The 19,823-nt window shown below is 37.2% G+C and overlaps 1 protein-coding gene across 1 annotated transcript in view; it reads right to left on the bottom strand.

Moving 5' to 3' along the window:
- LOC136856843 (uncharacterized) overlaps window positions 1-19,823 on the bottom strand; it is a 132,171-nt gene that overhangs the window by 21,048 nt on the left and 91,300 nt on the right. The window contains exons 3-4 of the mRNA XM_068231022.1: window positions 16,258-16,799; window positions 3,607-4,030 (exon numbers count right to left, since the gene is read on the bottom strand). Of these exons, the coding sequence (XP_068087123.1) occupies window positions 3,607-4,030; window positions 16,258-16,799 (966 nt within the window). The remainder of the gene's footprint in view (window positions 1-3,606; window positions 4,031-16,257; window positions 16,800-19,823) is intronic.

The following is a 19,823-nucleotide window of genomic DNA, read 5'->3' as shown; positions in this document are numbered from 1 at the left end:
TAGTCTTTGGACTTTCAAATATTCTTTCCCTAATGTGAACTTGTTAAAATGTAAGGAAGCATGAGTGGTTACCCTTGTAACTTTCCTGTAATATAATTTTAAGTGACTAAGTTTTTCTATCTTCCAAAATTTATATTTGTCATTTTGGCTTAAAATTTATTTTCAGTTGGTCACCTCATAGTATGGGCTTAGTCTCTGTATCACAACGAGGCCTTACGCCCACTTAGGTGTTTGCTATTAAATTAATTTTGGAGTCCTTGAGTTTCCTCCTTTTGAATGTGACCTTCTTTTTTCTTTTTCATGGCCGCATAGTGTGGGCTTTATGCCTCTGAATATTTATATTCTTTTTGGGGGTAGCATAGGTATTTAAGGGTAAATTGTACAGCAGTGTATTTACTGCACCAAGTGGGGTATTTTGTGATGACTGATGTAGCCACATGTGTAATTTCATGGCCCATAAAAGGGCACTTTTTAAAATTAATGTAAATTGAGTTCCAGGGTTTGAAACCCATGTCTTGTAGAACTTTCTAGAAGCCAAAGCTCCTTTCACTAATACATACAGTACCTTTCCGAATGTATAAAACCTAGCCTCCCCTTTTATGACAGTGTAAAATTTTGGAGACCAGCGGGTCAAATATTTTGACTGTTCCACTCGAAATGTGAGTTAGATTCAACAAGATTTGTAAAGGTTTTCTGAGCCTATGAGCTCCTGTATTTTAAAGTTTTTTTGAGCTCATGAGCTCCTGTATTGTAAAGTTTTTCTGAGCCTACGAGCTCCTGTATTTTAAAGATTTTGCTGAGCCTACGACCTCCTGTATTGTAAAGATTTTCTGTGCTTACGAGCTCCTGTATTATAAAGATTTTCTGAACCTACAAGCTCCAGTTTTTTAAAGTTTTCTGAGCCTATGAGCTCCTGTATTTAAAAGTTTTTCTGAGCTCATGAACTCTTGTATTGTAAAGATTTTTTGAGCCTATGAGCTCCTGGAATTGTAAAGACTTCTGAGCTTACGAGCTCCTGTATTGTAAAGTTTTTCTGAGCCTATGAGCTCCTGTGTTGTAAAGATTTTCTGAGCCTACGAGCTCCTGTATGTAAAGATTTTATGAGCCTACGAGCTCCTGTATTGTAAAGTTTTTCTGAGCCTACGAGCTGCTGTATTGTAAAGTTTTTCTGAGCCTACGAGCTCCTGTGTTGTAAAGATTTTCTGAGCCTACGAGCTCCTGTATGTAAAGATTTTCTGAGCCTACGAGCTCCCATGTTGTAAAGATTTTCTGAGCCTACGAGCTCCTGTATGTAAAGATTTTCTGAGCCTACGAGCTCCTGTGTTGTAAAGATCCTCTGAGCCTACGAGCGCCTGTATGTAAAGATTTTCTGAGCCTACAAGCTCCTGTGTTGTAAAGATTTTCTGAGCCTACGAGCTCCTGTATGTAAAGATTTTATGAGCTTATGAGCTCCTGTATTGTCAAGTTTTTCTGAGCCTATGAGCTTGTGAGCGCCTAATATTGTATAGTTTTCTGAATTTACGAGGTTCTCAATTGTAATTTCTCGAGATTCTCAGCTCCTTGGCAAAGAGTTCAGTTATGTTTATATTTATGTTTGTGTTTAAAAAATCCTAATTCTAGAAAAGAAAAAAAAAGTTTATATTTGGTTTTTGTTAGCAATACTTAAAGTTTAGTTAGTCCTTTGTCCAGCCATTCACCGCACATGCTTCCTTCCCTCTGCGAACCATGGAAAACTCGGTAATAATAATTGAGGATTAAAAATGATTAGTAATGAATACAACAATAGGAGCATGCAAGACTTCCACTGCTATAGCTAATAATAATAATAATAATAATAATAATAATAATAATAATAATAATAATAATAATAATAATAAATCTGTTTTCTTCTTGAACAAATAAAGAAAAACATATTTCAAACATAGTAATTAACAATACTGTAAAGTGTTTAAAACTGAATATGTGTTTCTCGTATTGCATTGAGATTTTCTGAAGACCAAACCTATGAATTTTGAGAGCTTACATAGCCAGGTAACTGAAAATGCCTTGTCCATAAAGAACATTTCTTTCATAACTCCTAATCCATGTTGATTTGAAATCTGTGGAAGTATTCACAATATAGTAACCTCTTGTGATCAGTTTGTTTTAAATCTTGAACCACAGTAATTTTCTTCTTCTTCTGTGCAGATAGGTCACTTGGGACCACACTGAATCAACATAGTTCTTCATTTTCATCAACTGTTGTAATCTGACCAAGTAAGTTGTGTTGGTTTCTTCTCATCTTCCTTTTCTACAGCTGTATTTCCTGTCCTCATAGAGATTCCAGACTCTTATGCTGTCTTGTTGATTTTGCAGGACTCCACAACAACATTATATCCAAAATATAATCAAATGTTTGTCCATTAAAATCGTAGGCCTGCCATGAACTGAACTGATTGCACAAAACGTGTCAAGTATTGCAGTTTGGACGTCTGGAATTAGGAGAATGCATACAAATTTGTAGTTTCACAGTTTCCTTAATCTGGAAAATAATTATATCGGCAGGACTGACCACAAATATAAAATTAGAAGGAATTTTAGCAGAAGCGATTGGGGTAAATTTTCATTCATTGGGAAGGGTGTGAAGGAGTGGAACAGTTTACCAGCGGTAGTGTTTGATCCTTTTCCAAAATCTGTACAGATATTCAAGAAGAGAATAAACAGCAACAGAGAAAATAAATGAAGTGTTAGAGGGCATTCGACCGGTGCAGGTTATTGTAAATTTAAAAAAATGTGTGTGAATAAATTAATTCCATCCCCTGGTCTAAGGAGTTTGGACAGCCAAAGTAGGAGACTGCCTGTAGGGGTGAAGTACAGTGGGGACTTCGAGGGCCCTGGGACCGCTACGGTAGCTGTGAAGGCCCTTCAGGAACTCTGAAAAGTGGTGGCAAAAGGGGCTCTGGTTAAGACGCAGCAGGTCGTTATGCTACTTAGGATCCAGAACGGGTAAAAAAAAAAAAGTAAATACATAAATGCAATGTAAATATTAATGTTATACCAGTTTTATAGTATCATTTGAAGCAATTCCACATACTGTATATCAGTTGACTATATTTGTAAGTAGTACAGGAGATATTATAATTAGAATTTTGTAAACAATATAAATTTATTAAGGATGAGCTGTGTGTTAATAGAAAACATTGTTAGCGTAAATTGTATAATATTGTATTATAGGAAAAATTTTCTTCTCTTGTTAATTTAATATTTAGTGCTTGACAATAATGTATTTTAGTGTACCATTTGCCACCGAGGTAGACACCTCATTTGCAAATAAAGAGATTTTGAAGTTTTTTTTTTTGATCACCTTTGCAAAAAGCACATCCCACGGAAAATTATTGTCTTTCAACAGTGAAAAGATAGTCCCTATATTAGGGGCAAAAGATCCACATGGGTCGACGCCCCGAACAAATAGCATTAAAAAAAATAGTTTGTATTTGGTCCAAAAAAATCCTTCCTGAAATTATCTACCTTTAAAGGCCAATGGCTGCTGCTTTTTAGGAAAGAGTTAAAAATTGTTAGAATCCTAGAGTTCAGTATCCAAATAAGAAGTGTAGTGTAGAACCTTACCTTGTTCATATGTAAATAGAGGTCAGGAGCATCATATATCCAGCATACGAGGGAGATGATTGCAATAACAGTTGCGTGCATATGGAAAGTTACTTCAGGTTTCATGCTGGGGTAATGACGCACCACTTCCTGCATGTTTATTACCAGACAGACCGTAGCTGCTGCTGTGAAACTGCAGGGAACTTCACAAGCTAAGATGCAGATGCTCATGTAAACGGTTTCCAGACTGAGACGATGTTCTGCATGGCGTAGCACGCACTTTAAAAATGAGTTGTGGAACAATTCTCTATGACGCTTGAGGAAAACCATATCATCTGCATTAAACCGACCAATCTTGATATTGAAATGCGTGTTCTGGAAAAATATCTTTGGAGTTTCAAATTGATGACGGTTCTCATTGCGATCTACCATCAGTTGTAAAAACCTGAAATGAACAGTTGAAATTTAAATTGCTATATTTTGAGAACCAACAGAGCAAAGCTAAGTCGGTATGAACACAGGAGAAACGGATCACCGGAAAGAGAGTTTGAGGACAATCTAGTGACCAGTGAACCTAGTTCAACAACAAAAAAATCTTATTTCTGTGATAACTGACAGAACTAAAATGTTAAGCTTTGTAATGCTCATTATAGATGTCTTTTGATATCTTAAGCAGCTGAATTTAATATAGTCAACGTCACTGCGACATCACTGTTAACTACATATTGGATATAATGGCAAAATATATTGGTCCTGTTTGAATTCGATATAAACACTGTATTTAAAAAAACGGTTATTATGACATATCATATAAAACAATGTATTTTTATCACATTTTCAAATAAATATATCAGATATAACATCTAATGACTTTTTCACATATATAGGGATTGCTGAAAACAATGTAATGCTTATTATTGGAGACTTCAAATCAGTCTGTCTGTTAAATAGTCAAGGCAAGCATCGCTGTGAAGATGTCACAAAAGAAAAGGAAAGTGTTGAATATTGGAGAAAAGTCAGATGTAATTTGGCAATTGGAAAAATTGGGAAACAAATATCAACATCACAAGGGAATTGGTCGTATCATACTGAACAATTTCTACAATTTGGAAGAACAGAGAGAAAATACAGTCTCTTTTCTAATATAAAAAAAAACAAGCGGGCCAGATCATCTGAGCACAAAGATAGTGAACAAGCTTTACTTAGATCATTTAAGCTGCAAGAATAATTTAAAAAAAATTTTTTTACAAGTTGCTTTACATCGCACCGACACAGATAGGTTTTATGGCGACAATGGGATAGGAAAGGCCTAGGAGTGGGAAGGAAGTGACCGTGGCCTTAATTAAGGTTCAGCCCCAGCATTTGCCTGGTGTGAAAATGGGAAACCATCTTCAAGGCTGCCAACAGTGAGATTCAAACCCATTATGTCCGGGATGCAAGCTCACAGCTGGGCGCCTCTAACCGCATGGCCAACTCGCCCAGTCAAAGAACAAATACTGTGCCAATCAATCGACCTGTTCTTCCAGTGAAAGTCAATGAAATTCCTCTCAGTCCCACTCAATAAATACCGGTACCATACTTATTTCACTTGTGTTTTTTTGTTTTAACGTAATATTCTCTTAATTAACACTTGCAAGTGAAACATTATTCAAAACAACAAACACAGTTGCAATAGATAGTGTACTCAAGTTAGAAAGAAGAATAGTGCGGACCTGTTTATATAAGAATTATCAAGTAAACAGAGTCTGGAGACTAGCTTCCATTGAGACAGTTTATAAAGAAATATAACCTGTGACTAGCACAATGAAAAAAGAAATGAATATCATTCTTAGGCCATCTAATATGGTCACCAGAAAATAGAATCAGTAGAAAAATAATAGAAAAATTATGGAAGAGTAAGAATAATATTAGATGGATCACAAAACTTAAAGAAGACATAAGAGAGTTGCATATTACAATAGAAGATTTAAAATACAAAACCAAAAACACTCAAAATATTGAAAGATAAACACACTAGACTACAGACAAAAATCAACAAGCAGAGAATAGGAAGAGTGATTCCAGAAGCAGCAAGAAAATTACGTTCAGAAAGGATGAAACAGTATTAGGCTGACAAAAAGAAGAAAAATCTCCGTAAACCTGACTAAGTAGTCCTATGTTGGCTAAAAAATTAAAATAAATAAATAAATAAATAAATAAATAAATAAATAAATAAATAAATAAATAAATAAATAAATAAATAAATAACCAACCGTGTAAGTGTGCAGCCTAATACAGATATGACATAAACCAGTTTGTGCCAGGATCGGCAATAATGACCGTTGAGAGTCGATAACCGATTTCGACTGTATTTTTATTACATTCTTCTTCTTGTTTCCAGCACCTCGGTGTCTCTGAAAGCTGTAAAAGTAGTTAGTGGGTCATAAAGTTATTATTTTATTATCTTCATGTTATCCTGCAGATGCAGGGTCCACTCAACGAACACTGTTTTACACGAGTTTACACAACGTTCATATTGGTGACTACGGTAGAAGTTTGCTCTTGACGGTGAAGTTTGTATGGACCTCTCAGGATATGGCTGAAATATCCTGTAATTTCTCCATCCTCTGGTTGTGTGATTGTGTTCATTGGCCAACAGATTGTAGTTGGAGCAGGTTCTGCTTGTCACAAGTCAGGACAAAGTCTGCTGCCAGCGTACAGCAACTAGGGTAGAAGAGGCAGCCCAGTAATAAAAGTAAAAGGTATCTGTACTTCATTAATGGCAGATATCAGTTTCAAATAATCCTGCTCATGGTCTGTATTACTAGTAACTTGAGAAAAAAACCACCAAATCCATACACATATTACAATCTAAAAAGATTCTTCTCGACGAGATTATTGCATCGATGCCCTGAAGCAGCCCTCAGCCTTCAAGTGTGAAGTTATCATCATTGGTGTATTTAATCTGAACATTATATATTTAGCCATCTTGTAGTGATTTTATGAACTTTTCATCAAAGAACTTAGTAATATATAATTGGGCATCTTATGGTGTTTCTACAAACGTTTTATCAATAATCTCCAATATTTTGTTTTGAATTATGTCAAATATCAACACTGCTTTCATTTCTTCCAAGTGCATTTATGTTGGTTGATATGTTTTATTATTTACAATTTTGTGTTACATCGCACCAACACTATGCGGCCTGTGAAGGCTTTAAAAAAATATTTTAAGAAATGTGAAGAAAATTACAAGAAATATTTCATAGTTCATAACAATGTATTATTTTTATACACTTTATATACCCAAGTCAGACTTAATTCATTCTTTAATATTATTTCCTGTTTTTACGTATTCACATGGTATGAGTAGTTTATTTTCGATATAAAAAAACAAAATTCAAACTTCAGCAGAAAATCTGGTCTTACAAATGCCAGTGCTGGATCTTAATCATTATACAAATAGCTATGGGATCCATACTAATTCTTGAACTCCATGTCACTGTGGACATTTTTATGCAATGTAGCATGCAATGAATACCAAGAAATACTTTAACCCTTTCACTCCCAGACATTTTGGCAGGGTATGTGCAAGAAATCCCACGCCCTTTTCTTGCTTTATTGTAGTAATTTACTAAAATATGCATATTTCACTTATTTAGTCCAAATTAACATTTTTTAAAACATTTTATTTGTAAATACATACTCTAAAAAAATACTAAAGGCAAAAAGTAAATAGTCATGCAAAAAAGATATATAATGTTTCAAAATCTACTGACCAAATCAGGAAGTTAATTTTTTAAAATACATTTTTCAAAATTAAAAAAAAAAAAAAATAGCTGGCCTCCAACCATCCATATCACTTAAAAGAACGTTTAAAAATGAACAAAACCACTAAATTTCAAAAGTTTATTAAAAAAAAAACATAGTTATTGAAGATTAAACATAAACCAGCAATTTGTATTTCTCGGCACATACATTTCATATGTTCAACATAACAATAGTAAATAATAACAAAACCCACAAAAATGTCACTATTCATGATAACATATTAACTTTTTTTAAATTACACTTTACTATATACAGTTCGTATATTTACAGGGTATATGTACAAACATGTATGTGCCAATAATTTCTAACATTTGTGCAGAGGGTAGCATAAAAGTGCAATCCCGTTTTGCACTTTGAGTATAGAAAAGTAGATTTTTTCCTTTTGCCTCCAGTTTTGGTGCTAGCTGCATTACATACACAGCAGTTTCTTTCCTTTTTGAGAGGCAATTTTCCAAGAAACTCTTTCTCTACAGCACGCCTACTGGCATCAACACTGTTCACTTCCCTCCAGCAACGTAGTCAGCTGGCGCCTTCCAGATTTTGCTCGCTTTATTCAGTAAAGTTTGTTTAAGCAGTTGATATGACTAGAATATTTCTACCCAATTAATTTGATGTAGGATACGTGTATATTTGAGATAACTTCTTTTTCAATTGAATAGTTGTCATGGATCGGGTCATAAAGTCCATCAAAGAACATTACAAAGAGCCTAACACTCTAATATTTGCAGATGATGCTCTGATCTGGGGAGAAAATGAAGCAGAAGTACAGGGGAAACTAAATCTCTGGAATGGCAAGTTTAAAGAATATGGACTAAACATAATTAAAACGAAAACTGTTGAAATGACTATCAACAGGAAAGGCACAGATTCAAACATTTTCCTGGATGGAACTCTTTTGTAGTCTGTTTCTAATTTCAAATACCTTGGAAGTATCATTTCAAAAGATAATACAGTAACTCAAAAATAACTAATAGGACTCAGAAAGCTTCTCAATTTGATTTTCATTTGAGAAATCTACTCTGGGATGATAAAATACCCAGAAAGCAAAATTGACCATGTTTCATACTTACTTTATTCCAATTCTCACATATGGACTCGAAACATGTACCCTGCATAACAAGGCAAATAGTAAAATCCAGTCAACAGAAATGAAATTCATCAGAACAATGAACCAAAAGACCAGGAAGGACAAGATTAGAAATGAAGTAAACAGGAAGGAGGCTGGCATCAAAATACCTGTTACCGAGTTTTTGGGAAGATGCAGGCTACAATGGTTTGGACATGTTATGAGGATGGACGGAACAAGAACAGCAAGGAATTAGTTTGACAGAGAAGTGAAAGGGGAGAGGCAAGTTGGGAGAGCAAGGATAGGGTGCCACACCTAATTACCTTCATATTTTATTTTCTGATATTGCCTTCTTTACGATGTCATAGGTCAATCGATTGTGACTGGTTAATGTTCTCAAACTTGACATGTAGTTCATCCCGATTAGACAGATGGCACCTCATGTAATGAAGATTGCTGAAGCATTTCTTTCTAACTTATCTTTGATTCGTTTGCTCTCTGCTCGGGAGCTCAGGAGACTAGAATGGCTTAGGTAAAAGAGATGGACATGCTGGCATACAAGATGATTCTCGTGTCTTTTAATTGGTATTTTAAAAAGATTCATAATTTACCCAGTATGACTCTCTGTTTTAAGTCAATGTATATGATTACTTAGAATCTCTGGATTCTATTCCTTCATGCTTCAGGTATTTATCTTATTTTCCTCTCATTGGCTTGCCGCAGTTATGTTGGTTTAGTGTGCTGAGAGATCCCTGTTCTGTATATTATTCTTTTATTTATTTGCTGCTGGCTTATTTCAATGTCCTTCCTTTTCTTCATGTCTGCTTGTTATGTATTCCTTCCTATGTAGGGGCAGAAGGTAACACTGATCCATTTGATCCGTGTGTATGATGAGTTTGTTTGTGTTTTGATTGGAGACCTTATATATTTTCTTTGGCTTTGGCATCTGGCTTTCTGTTATATGTTTTAATGCTGGTGCTGTACGATTCATGTTCGCCTTGATATGCGATATGAATATGTCATGTAGCGTATGTGTTGTTATTTGGTTATGGTATTAACTGGGTGAGCCTGACCTATATTACAGTGACCCAGATATCTGATCTGTGCTCTCAGATCAAGCTCATAAGCCATTGACTGACTCTTGTCATGCTGTTACGGTTCTTATCGTGATGTGTCTTGATACTATATTATTTATTCTATTTTGCCTATTTGGTCTTTGCATGTGCGTGTGTATGTAGACTTTGTGTGATTATCAGATCTGTGTTATTTTTTATTGCCTTATGGATGTTGCTTTTATTATTATTATTATTATTATTATTATTATTATTATTATTATTATTATTATTATTATTATTTCATCTTACTATTGTTCATGGCTTGCTCAGCCAATTTATTTGTCTATTTCTGGATCTTACTCTCAATTCTAGTTTCATTTGATTCATGTTTATTTGCTTCTGTAACTAAGGCAACTCCTTTTAACCTCCTTATGTTCCATATTTGTTCTTTTTTCTGCCAGCTTTGCTTCACTGGTGTTTTGATTTCTGGGGGGATACAGTCTCTTTGGAGATTTTTGGAACCCATATTCCTTTTTAAATAATTGAATTAAGCCTTGTCTCATCTGGAGAGCTGCAATAATAATAAATTTTTTAGTGTGTGAAAGCTGCTACTTTCACCTCTTATTGACGTCTTGCCTTTGAGAAAGGAATGCTTTGCATCAAATTTTAATTATCACTGTCTGATAATAATTGAATACAACTGTGTCACTTTCCACAATATTTCCGTTACGACAGTGTAGAAGGATTCCATGAGATTGAATTTAACGAGTCAAACGACTCGATTGTGATTAAGATACTCTCAAGGACTATGTATGTTAGTATCCGTCTCCCTGTGTCTCCCAATTTTACTTGTTTTGTGCCCACATTTTAATTCTTTTGCCAATCTTATGTTGATAAACCTCATTTATTTCTAATTGATCTTTGTTTTGGGTACATACCTTTTATACTTTATTTATCTAGTCTAAGAGGCGGGGATTCAGCTCCTGGCAGTTTCTAGCCAGTTTCAACCGGTCCACAGTAGATAGGTGGGTTGGTGTAATAGACACAGTGAAATCGGCGTTCCCCAAGAGGAACGTCAAATGGGAAGACATAGAGGAACAGAAACTATACTTTGACGGGAAGAAGTGGCAAGCACTTGTACACTACACCCGGAAATGATGAGGATGATGATGATAATGGTGGTTTTAATTAATTTTATGTGGCTATTTCTAGCCGGGTGCAACCCTTGTAAGGCAGATCCTCCGTTGAGGGTGGGCGACATCTGCCATGTGTAGGTAACTGTGTGTTATTGTATTGGAGGATAGTGTTATGTGTGTATGTTGATTGTATCTACACAACAGTTGAACTTGACACCAAAACCTCAGTGATCCTTTATTCTATAAGAACTATATTTTCAACCTCAGCTATACAATTTTTGGAATATGTGGCACTGAAGGGACTCCAGCATGCCAAAGTCCTTCATTGTACCATATGTATATATGTATCTTGTTTGACATAATGTTGGCAACAGTTTAGATTTTTGAATGGAACTCCAACTAGTCAAAGCCCTATAATTGTACAGTAGTATTATATTAGAATAAGGCATTCTTGTTAAATTAGTTTTTAGTAATGTTTTATGTACAATCACTATTAAGCAGGTTTACCAACAGCTGATGATGACCTATTTACGGGTCGAAACCAGTACTGTTTTAATGTAGATAATTTTAAACATTTTGTAAATAAAGTATTGATTAGGTGGAAAACTCATCCTTCATACTTGTGTCCTTAAATTATCAATGAAGCTGATAGATTATAGTATGGTGTGTGAGTTGCAGGAATGTTGGAGACAGCACAAACACCCAGCCCCGAGCTATTAGAATTAACCAATGAAGGTCAAAATCCCTGACCCGGCCGGGAATTGAACCCGGGACCCTCTGAACCGAAGGCCAGTATGCTGACCATTCAGCCTACGAGTCGGACTGATGATGGTGGTGAATGGAATATATCAACAGTTGAGCACATACTATCTTCTACAAACAAACGAACACCACATATATATTCATTACAAGCACTAAGCACTGGCACAGCCCACTGTACTATAGTGTCCTTGGCAATGCTCTGGAGCCTTGCAGTGGCTCCAGGTTTGCAATGAGAGCTGCATTTGTGTGCATCCTGATTCTCCAAAATTAGACATAACATGAATGTTACTTTCTCCACAGCATGAAAGCTAAAACATTGTAGCCAGCATAGTTCTGGAGTTTCAATTGGTGGCAAAATTTCTATAATAAGAACTTTAGAGCTTACATTTTAATTTAGAATTCTTGTTATTCTGTGAATCTGTCAAAGATTGCAGAATGAAGATACACATTGGGAAGACTAAGGTGATAAGAATAGGAAAGCCAGAGATCGCTGTTAATATAACACTAGAGGGAAAGAAACTGGAACAAGTAAAGTCATTCAGATATTTGGGAAGTTTGTTGACATGAAGTGGAAGATGTACAGAAGAAATAAGAAGCAGAATATCTATGGAAGAAGAAGCTTTTGGAAAGGTGAGAGGGCTTTTGACATCTAAGCCAATCCCTATTGATTTAAGAAAGAGGTTCCCAAAGTGTTTTGTGTGGAGTGTATAGTGTCCCAAGGTTTCTGAAAACCTTACAATTTGCACAAAACTAATCGTGTACCAGGCTGTAGTCATCTCTATACTTCTCTATGGCTGCAAAGCGTGGACCTTATGCCGCCGTGACATCAAAAAGCTGGAGCAATTTCAACAGCAAAAACTATGCTTCATCATGAACATCAAGAGGGAAAACTACATTTCTAATGTTGAAGTTAGGACGGGTGTGGCAAGATGTGTGAGAGAGCGAAGAAATCAGGGAAAAGGATAGAACGACTTGAATACTGTCTGGGGATTCACATATACTACCCGTGTAAGAAGAAACGCGGCATGAAGCAGGCCTGGCAAGGTATGAAAATATGACAATAATGACTCCTGTGAACAAAATTCAACAAAATTAAAATAACAGAAAATTTTGTTGTAATTTACTGTGTGCTCCGAATTGATCCAGTTTGATTTTAGTTTGATTTGAGTGGGATGAGCATGGGAACCAAGCTTTTATTTGCACAAAGGAGAAGCGTGTGTATCATACGGCTTCCCCGTATGTGGCATCTCTGTCAAGAACATATAAAAGGGAGCACTGAGTGGAGATGGCATTCTTTGGAACACAGACGATGAGACAGGGTGCGTCATGAGTGTTGGTGGTGATTATTGTTTTAAGAGGAAGTACAACTAGGCAACCATCCTCTATATAACATTAATCAGAGAGAAAATATGGAAGGGGTCCGGCACTTCAAAAAATGAAGGTATCGGCCAAAGAAAGACAAGGGCCACGAAGGGCGTGAAAATGAAAGACTCCCTAGCCCTCGCAAACCTAATAGCGTCGGGGTTGGAAAAAACAAGAGTTGACCAAGGGAGGTAGGATAGGATAGATGAAAGTGAGGAGCCTGGCACAAGTAAGTGGAAGCAATGCCAGGACTCAGCTGAGGGCCCCGTGGTCGCCAACCCACGCTCCAAAATTCAGAACCCCTGGGCCCCTTTTAGTCGCCTCTTACGACAGCAGGGAATACCGTGGGTGTTATTCTACCGCCCTCACCCACAGGGGGAGGTGCGTCATGAGCTTGTACCAATTACACAAAGCCAGCGTCATAATATATAGTGTTTTGTTAGTTTTTATTATCTGTAGCCAAGAGAAATAGCAATTACGATTAGGAGCTCTACGGGACAAAGTATAAGTCCAGATGGGAGACATGTTCTATAGTTTCTCCAGTCCTAACCCACGATGTGCAGAACTAGGAGTGATGGGAGTGCGCAAACAGGCATTTTAATTGTGTGCACAAAATTGTGCGTAAAATTGCAGTTATTGGCGGTACGGGAATTTATGATAAGAGCTGTTTAAGCACAAGAACTTCCTACGAACCAGCACTCAAGCAGACAGCAGCACGATGGACCATACCATGTAACTGAACCGAGGACCAGCAGCCCAAGACGATGCCAGTGAAATGTTGGGCTAAATGCATATACCACAGTCCAGCAAGGAGGAGCTGTGAGGTCGCAATGTAACAGATAAGTTTGAACAGAATTTTCTTTAGCATTAGAGAGGGACAGTTTAGCTTTGCATATTTTTCTTTGTAAATAAACTTTCATTATGCCTTAATGGCAGTCATTAAATTATGCTTAGGACTAATGCATGTGTTCTCAGTGTTATTAGCTTTGTATCATTTGTGTATGGTTACGAGGGTATTAGGATTGAATTAGGTTTGTTCTATAATCATGTAAAGTAGTGTTATTCTTATTGGGGAGTAATTTATAGAAGGTTGTGGAGCTAGGATCATTGAGATTTGAAGGAGGGAGATGCCTTATAAGTTACTGGAGTGCCAGATGACCTAACGTATAGGAACTGTATGTTATGTAAAAGTGCATGAGTTTTTCGGATGTGCAGAATAAATACCATCGTTACACTAGAAAGGTTTTTCGAAATAATTCCGGCAAGCTATCACATGGCCATGCACGTGGCATGAACCGGGGTCTCTTGCATGAAGAAAAGAGATGTACTGAGTATACTCCGGATATTCTGAATGACCTGAAGTGAGGTCAAGCATGTAGGCCTTTGAGTTATGAGTATGAGGACATGATTCCAGACCAGAGAGATAGGTTATTATGTGTTATTGAGAGGCCATGAGATTTGGGTCAGCTGAGAGCTGCCTTGTACTGCAGAAGAGGACCCATTAGCCATGTGACGACAAGCAGATGTGGAAAAGGCTTTGCCGTGTAGCTATGTGTATCTGCAGACAGATATATGTAAGCGAGGGTAAGACGACCTTGCCATTCCCTCAGTAAAGGGAAGGTCAATGAACGTTGCTCTAGAAGGACAACCCAGAGATGTGATTACATCAACAAGCCCGCAAGACCAGTGTGTATTTTGAGTGTTTATTTCAGATCCAGTGGAATATCTGTGATTTGTTTATTGTTTTTCTTTTTTGGTGTGTCTATGTTCGTGTTTGTCATTTCGTTGTACACTGCTAACAGGGAAGCATGTATGCATTTTAGGGGTTTTGAAGTTTATTCATTAACCGAGCTCGATAGCTGCAGTCGCTTAAGTGCGGCCAGTATCCAGTATTCGGGAGATAGTAGGTTCGAATCCCACTGTCGGCAGCCCTGAAAATGGTTTTCCGTGTTTTCCCATTTTCACACCAGGCAAATGCTGGGCTGTACCTTAATTAAGGCCACGGCCGCTTTCTTCCCACTCCCAGCCCTTCCTTGTCCCATCGTCGCCATAAGACCTATCTGTGGCGGCGCGACGTAAAGCAACTAGCAAAAAAAAAAAAAAAAAATGTTCATTCATTGTCTTTGCTTATGAGCTTCAGTGTGTTTTTGGGGATAACAGAAAGTCCTAACTAAGCATTCGTGTGAATTTTGTATCCCAGATTTAAATGGGAATAATTTAATCTTAGTTTTCTTTTATATGCACAGTTTTCTGTTGCTTATCTCGTGTACCAGGACGTTTAAGTATGACGCAAATAATAAAGTCTGTTAAAACTTATTTAAATATACAGTGTAGTGTTTATGTAACGCCCGCATGGATTCCAAGATAATTGATTTTTGACTTGTTGCTACTTGATGGCTACCAACACTAATTGTAATATAAATTGCATCAATTTTTTTTAAGGATTCTTCTTATCTATCTTTTATTAATGTTTTTAAAAGAAAATTTTAATCCTCATTCAATCCTGTCCTACTAACATCTTTAAGAGATTTTATTTTGTAGTTCTTGGTGACCTAAGTTAACGGACGTTCTGCGGGCTATGCCGCTGAACTAGCCAGTCAAAAGATAACAGGAAATATGGTAAATTGTGGCTTATTACGCGATGTTCCACTTTATTTATTGTGATTAATTTGTTTGCTGACCCAGTAAGGCACATAATTTGGTGTGCTGTCACGTGGGGCCATTTTGTTGGTTTGTGCGGCATTTTCGATCTCATTTTCGGCATTTTCATGGAGCATTTGCTTGACAGGTATTGAGGTCCCATGGCACTACAATAATTTGGTACAATATGAAGCGACAGAAACACAAACTTCGCCAAACCCAGCCAACATCTCCCCCCGTCCCTCAGCTGCGCGATGTGTGGATGTATGTTCTATGCGAGAATTGGCACCGGAAGTTTAAACACAAACTACTGTGAATTGAAGTGAGCTATTAGCCATGGAATCTGTAAACTCGGAAATGAGTAACTCCCGATGATGAGTGTCATATGGAGCTGAAACATGGACATTAAGAAAGAAAGAAACAAAGTATTTGGAAAGTTTTGAAATATGGTTGTGTAGAAGAATGGAAAAGTGAAGTCGGCAAATGAAGTGAAAAATGATGAAGTGCTAAGAAAAGTAGGAGATAAGAGACACCTGATGAAAATGATAAGGAAGAGGAAAATATCGTGGTTGGGTCAGATACTACATGTAAATTGTCTTCAACAGAGGGTGGTGGAGGGAAAAATAGATGGAAGAAATGGAAGAGAAAGAAGGTTTGGAATGTTAACAGAAAGCAAACAAGGGAGAAGCTATGAACACCTGAAACAAGATGCTCAGGACAGAGAATCATGGAGGATGTCCAGTTGATACCCATCTCAAGACAGATTCACATAAGAGGAATTTAGAATTATGCTGGACTATTTTTTTCTGTAAGTCTAGTTAGTGCTATGTGTGAAACATACCTGTTCCCCACCAAACTGAGGACTCGTCGTTTGGATGCCACCATGTTTAGAACGGCTGTAAACAATTGATCTCCAATGATGTCTCTATATGGACCTTGAGCATGGAATAGCGTGGCATGTTCTATAACATTGGCTATATCTAGCAGAGCGCTGTCCGACAGTTTGGGATTGAACAAGCCCTGCATTACTTCCGGCATCACTTTCCTCACGTCGGATAGAGTCATGTGCTCCAGAACGCGGAAAGTGCACACCTCCAAACCTTTACGGAGAACGGCGCAAGGCCGTCGATGGTCGCTTGCGGCCAAGTAGAACAGCCGGAGCAGACGGGTGATGGCGTTGATGCCCTTTTCGCCCTGCGGTGGCCACTCATACGTGCTCATGACCTCGTAGAGAATGCGCATGACTTGGCGCGACTCCATGGAGTTGCGCTCCACCAGTTCCTCTACCTGATCCAGCATCAACGTGAGCACCACGTAGCCAGGGACGCCCAAACTTAGAGGTTTGTACAACACAGCAAAGGCCAGGAATTCCTGCGCCCAGAGCTGGAGAGAGTACAAACAACATATTAGAAGGCCCATCTTACCTGAATAAAACAAAATACAAACAATGGAATTCTTTTTAAATCTATTTTTGACATGGTAACGTCTATGAAATCTGGCTGCACACATTGAAACCTTAGTGAAAGGGAATCATGTGCTACAATCTTGCTTATAACTCTAGAAGGATCTGAGTGGTTGAGGTATTGTTTGATTGGAAATGAGGGATATACTGAATATGAAATTTTTCTCTCCCCTAAATGCATGAAACGAAAAAGGCCAAATCCAAAGATTATGCATATTATAAGACAGTAAAGTATATAAGTTCATTGAATCACAATGAGGCATGTCATCTGAGCATAATATAATTGATGAAACTTTGAAATTAATTTTTTTCCCACACAACACACTTTACGCATACAAGTTTACGATCATAGCTGACTCTCATCAACAATTTCTTTCACACATTTCGTACGTCTTGGGATAATTCGATATATGTAATTCTGAAAATCTGGCTACCCCACCTAAATGAGGACAATTGTCAAACCTGGGAAACAAGCCTTGGTTAAATATGCGCAGGTGGCTTCAAAAGAAGTGACGGGTTTGAGGCATTGAGCCGTATCCTGTCGGCCCATAAGAAATATTCAGAGTATTATTTGACATAATATATAAATTTTATTCATATAAATTACAGTCATAAATGGTAGAGTATTGAATCCCAAGATAGTTGAGACCGGATGTCTATGGAGACATCAAGTCGCTGGATATTGTCCAACATTTCCTCGAGACCGTGAGAATAGCTTAGCGTAACGAAGCGTTGGTAAAGGTCGGCACGTGTACAAGGTGCTGACCAAGCTATATATTCCGCCAATGAGAAAGTGAGGATATGGCAACCATGGAGTCTACATCGCGCCAAGTGATAATCCCAGGTTGACCAACATGTACAGTTGCTTGAGTTTAATCAAATACAGTAGAGACAATACGCGACACTTACGGATTTAGCCTCGATAAAATGGGGGACAATTCGACGGTGGCGCTCCTGGTGACTTGACCTGAAAAGTCGCGCTAAATTCAAATATCAATGGAAATGCATATACGAAAATGGATAAATAAATTACGTCTAGAAAGAAAGTATTATTGAGATATTAACTTCGAAGATGCTAAAGCAATTCTGGATAAATGAATGAAGAATTATTTAAAAGGTTATTATTTAAAGACTGAAATTAGACATATAAACAAGATGTGAAATGGACTGCTGTGAAATGGGTTGATCTTTCATTTATGCATTACTTTTTTTGCTTTAGCATTCCTGCCTGAACTTTTACGGTTAGATTAATCTTTTTTCTCATTGAAGAAACATTGTATCATCACATTAAGACACTTGTCAATAAAAATATCGGCACATTCCTTACACACATGGAGCAATGAATTAACATTTAAAAGCTGGACAATTTTCCTCTTAACATGAAGCCTACTATCAGAAAGAAAATCTATAAAATCCCGGCTTTAATCTGAGAAGAGGGATAAAAGAAAGAAAAGTATGAAAATGTTGTCGATGGTGATGCTTTGAGGAATATTTACGTACAATTAGAGTAAAAATGTAACATACTCTTGGCTGTATAGTCGAGGTTTTTAAAGTCGCTGGCCTGGAAATGATCTGAACAGATCTTATAATTCTTATATAAGTGTTAAGTCCCTTCTTTCTCGTACACCTTATCCAAATCACTTATGTGACATTTCAAAACCCACAGATCACACCTACAACAACACAATCGGTATTGAAGATTAACTGCTGCACTATTGAATAAAATATGCGTACGGTATTATATTTTAAGCCAGTTAAAATATGGGTCGAGCAGGTCAGAAGATTATGAAGTACTATAAAAATCTCTTTGTCACCGGAAGAATATATATGCAAACACAATATTACTTACATTTTCTTGTCACGAGGGTAGCGAAAGAAAGACAACACATTCTTCTCTACTTCACAGTTACTGCAGCCAAACACAGCACATACCTTTCCCCTCATGTTGAGGGGAGATATCAAGGAATGACACACGCTACTATTTAATTATGTCAACTCACTGAAAACGTATAAATAACACCAAAAACTTCACACACAAATACACGTGTTCTTATGACAGAATCAGTGGTTTTCAGGTCTACTCGCTAGAGAGGGCTCCAATAGCTGTCCCTCGATATCTCGCTCAGTGTCGCGTATTGTCTCTACTGTATTTGGTTTAATTCTGTCATTTGTCGGTTTTCCACAGGTCTATAAGTGAAATATGATCAGAAATACGATCTAAAAATTATAGGAAGAGATTTGCCATTGTTTGAATTGTGTTTTATAAATGTATTAAAATTAATATTGTGACATTATACATGGCAAGCTTTCCGATTGGTGGTTTGTCTAGACAAGCGGGAACCCCATAGTTGAAACGGCGTTACCGAAGCTTCCTCAGCACCCCAAGCTCAGGAGAGCGTCATTCTGATCGGGTAGTTTGGAGGGAGTAGAAGTGTCATTGTGATCGCAGATACTGAAGTGTTATATCAGTAACAGTATATGATTTTAAACAAGTGTTTCAGTTGTGCAGTGGGATAAAATAACTGTTCCAGAGTTAATTGCAGATTATGTTATTGCAAAGTTTACTATCAACATATAGAGACGGTGTAAAGTTTGCATTATTAATGTGTCAGTGTGCTTGGCTGAATTTGTAACCAAGGGTTGTTCGGCACTTATAGAAGTGAGCGGTGAAGAGATATTCATCCAAAGCTTTCTGTGTTCCAGTGTTAAACAACTTTTCAGCAAGAAGATGGCTTCGCCTATGGAAGAAGGAAGTGCATTTCCACGTGTTGAAGCTGTGATCGACATGGAGTAAATCCCTAATATAGCAGAGATGTGAGCTGCTACCATGTATCCAGAGAGTCGCCACAAATTAAGATAAGACACATGTGTTAATTATGGAATGTTATATGGGTTATGTTAAAATACTAGTGCAGTTTAGAATAGAGATTTTATTTAATGTAAAG

Source organism: Anabrus simplex, chromosome 1 (assembly GCF_040414725.1).
Source record: "Anabrus simplex isolate iqAnaSimp1 chromosome 1, ASM4041472v1, whole genome shotgun sequence".
NCBI classification, from domain to species: domain Eukaryota; kingdom Metazoa; phylum Arthropoda; class Insecta; order Orthoptera; family Tettigoniidae; genus Anabrus; species Anabrus simplex.
The sequence above is the reverse complement of the archived record's forward strand: the minus strand, read 5'-3'. Positions and strand labels throughout refer to the sequence as shown.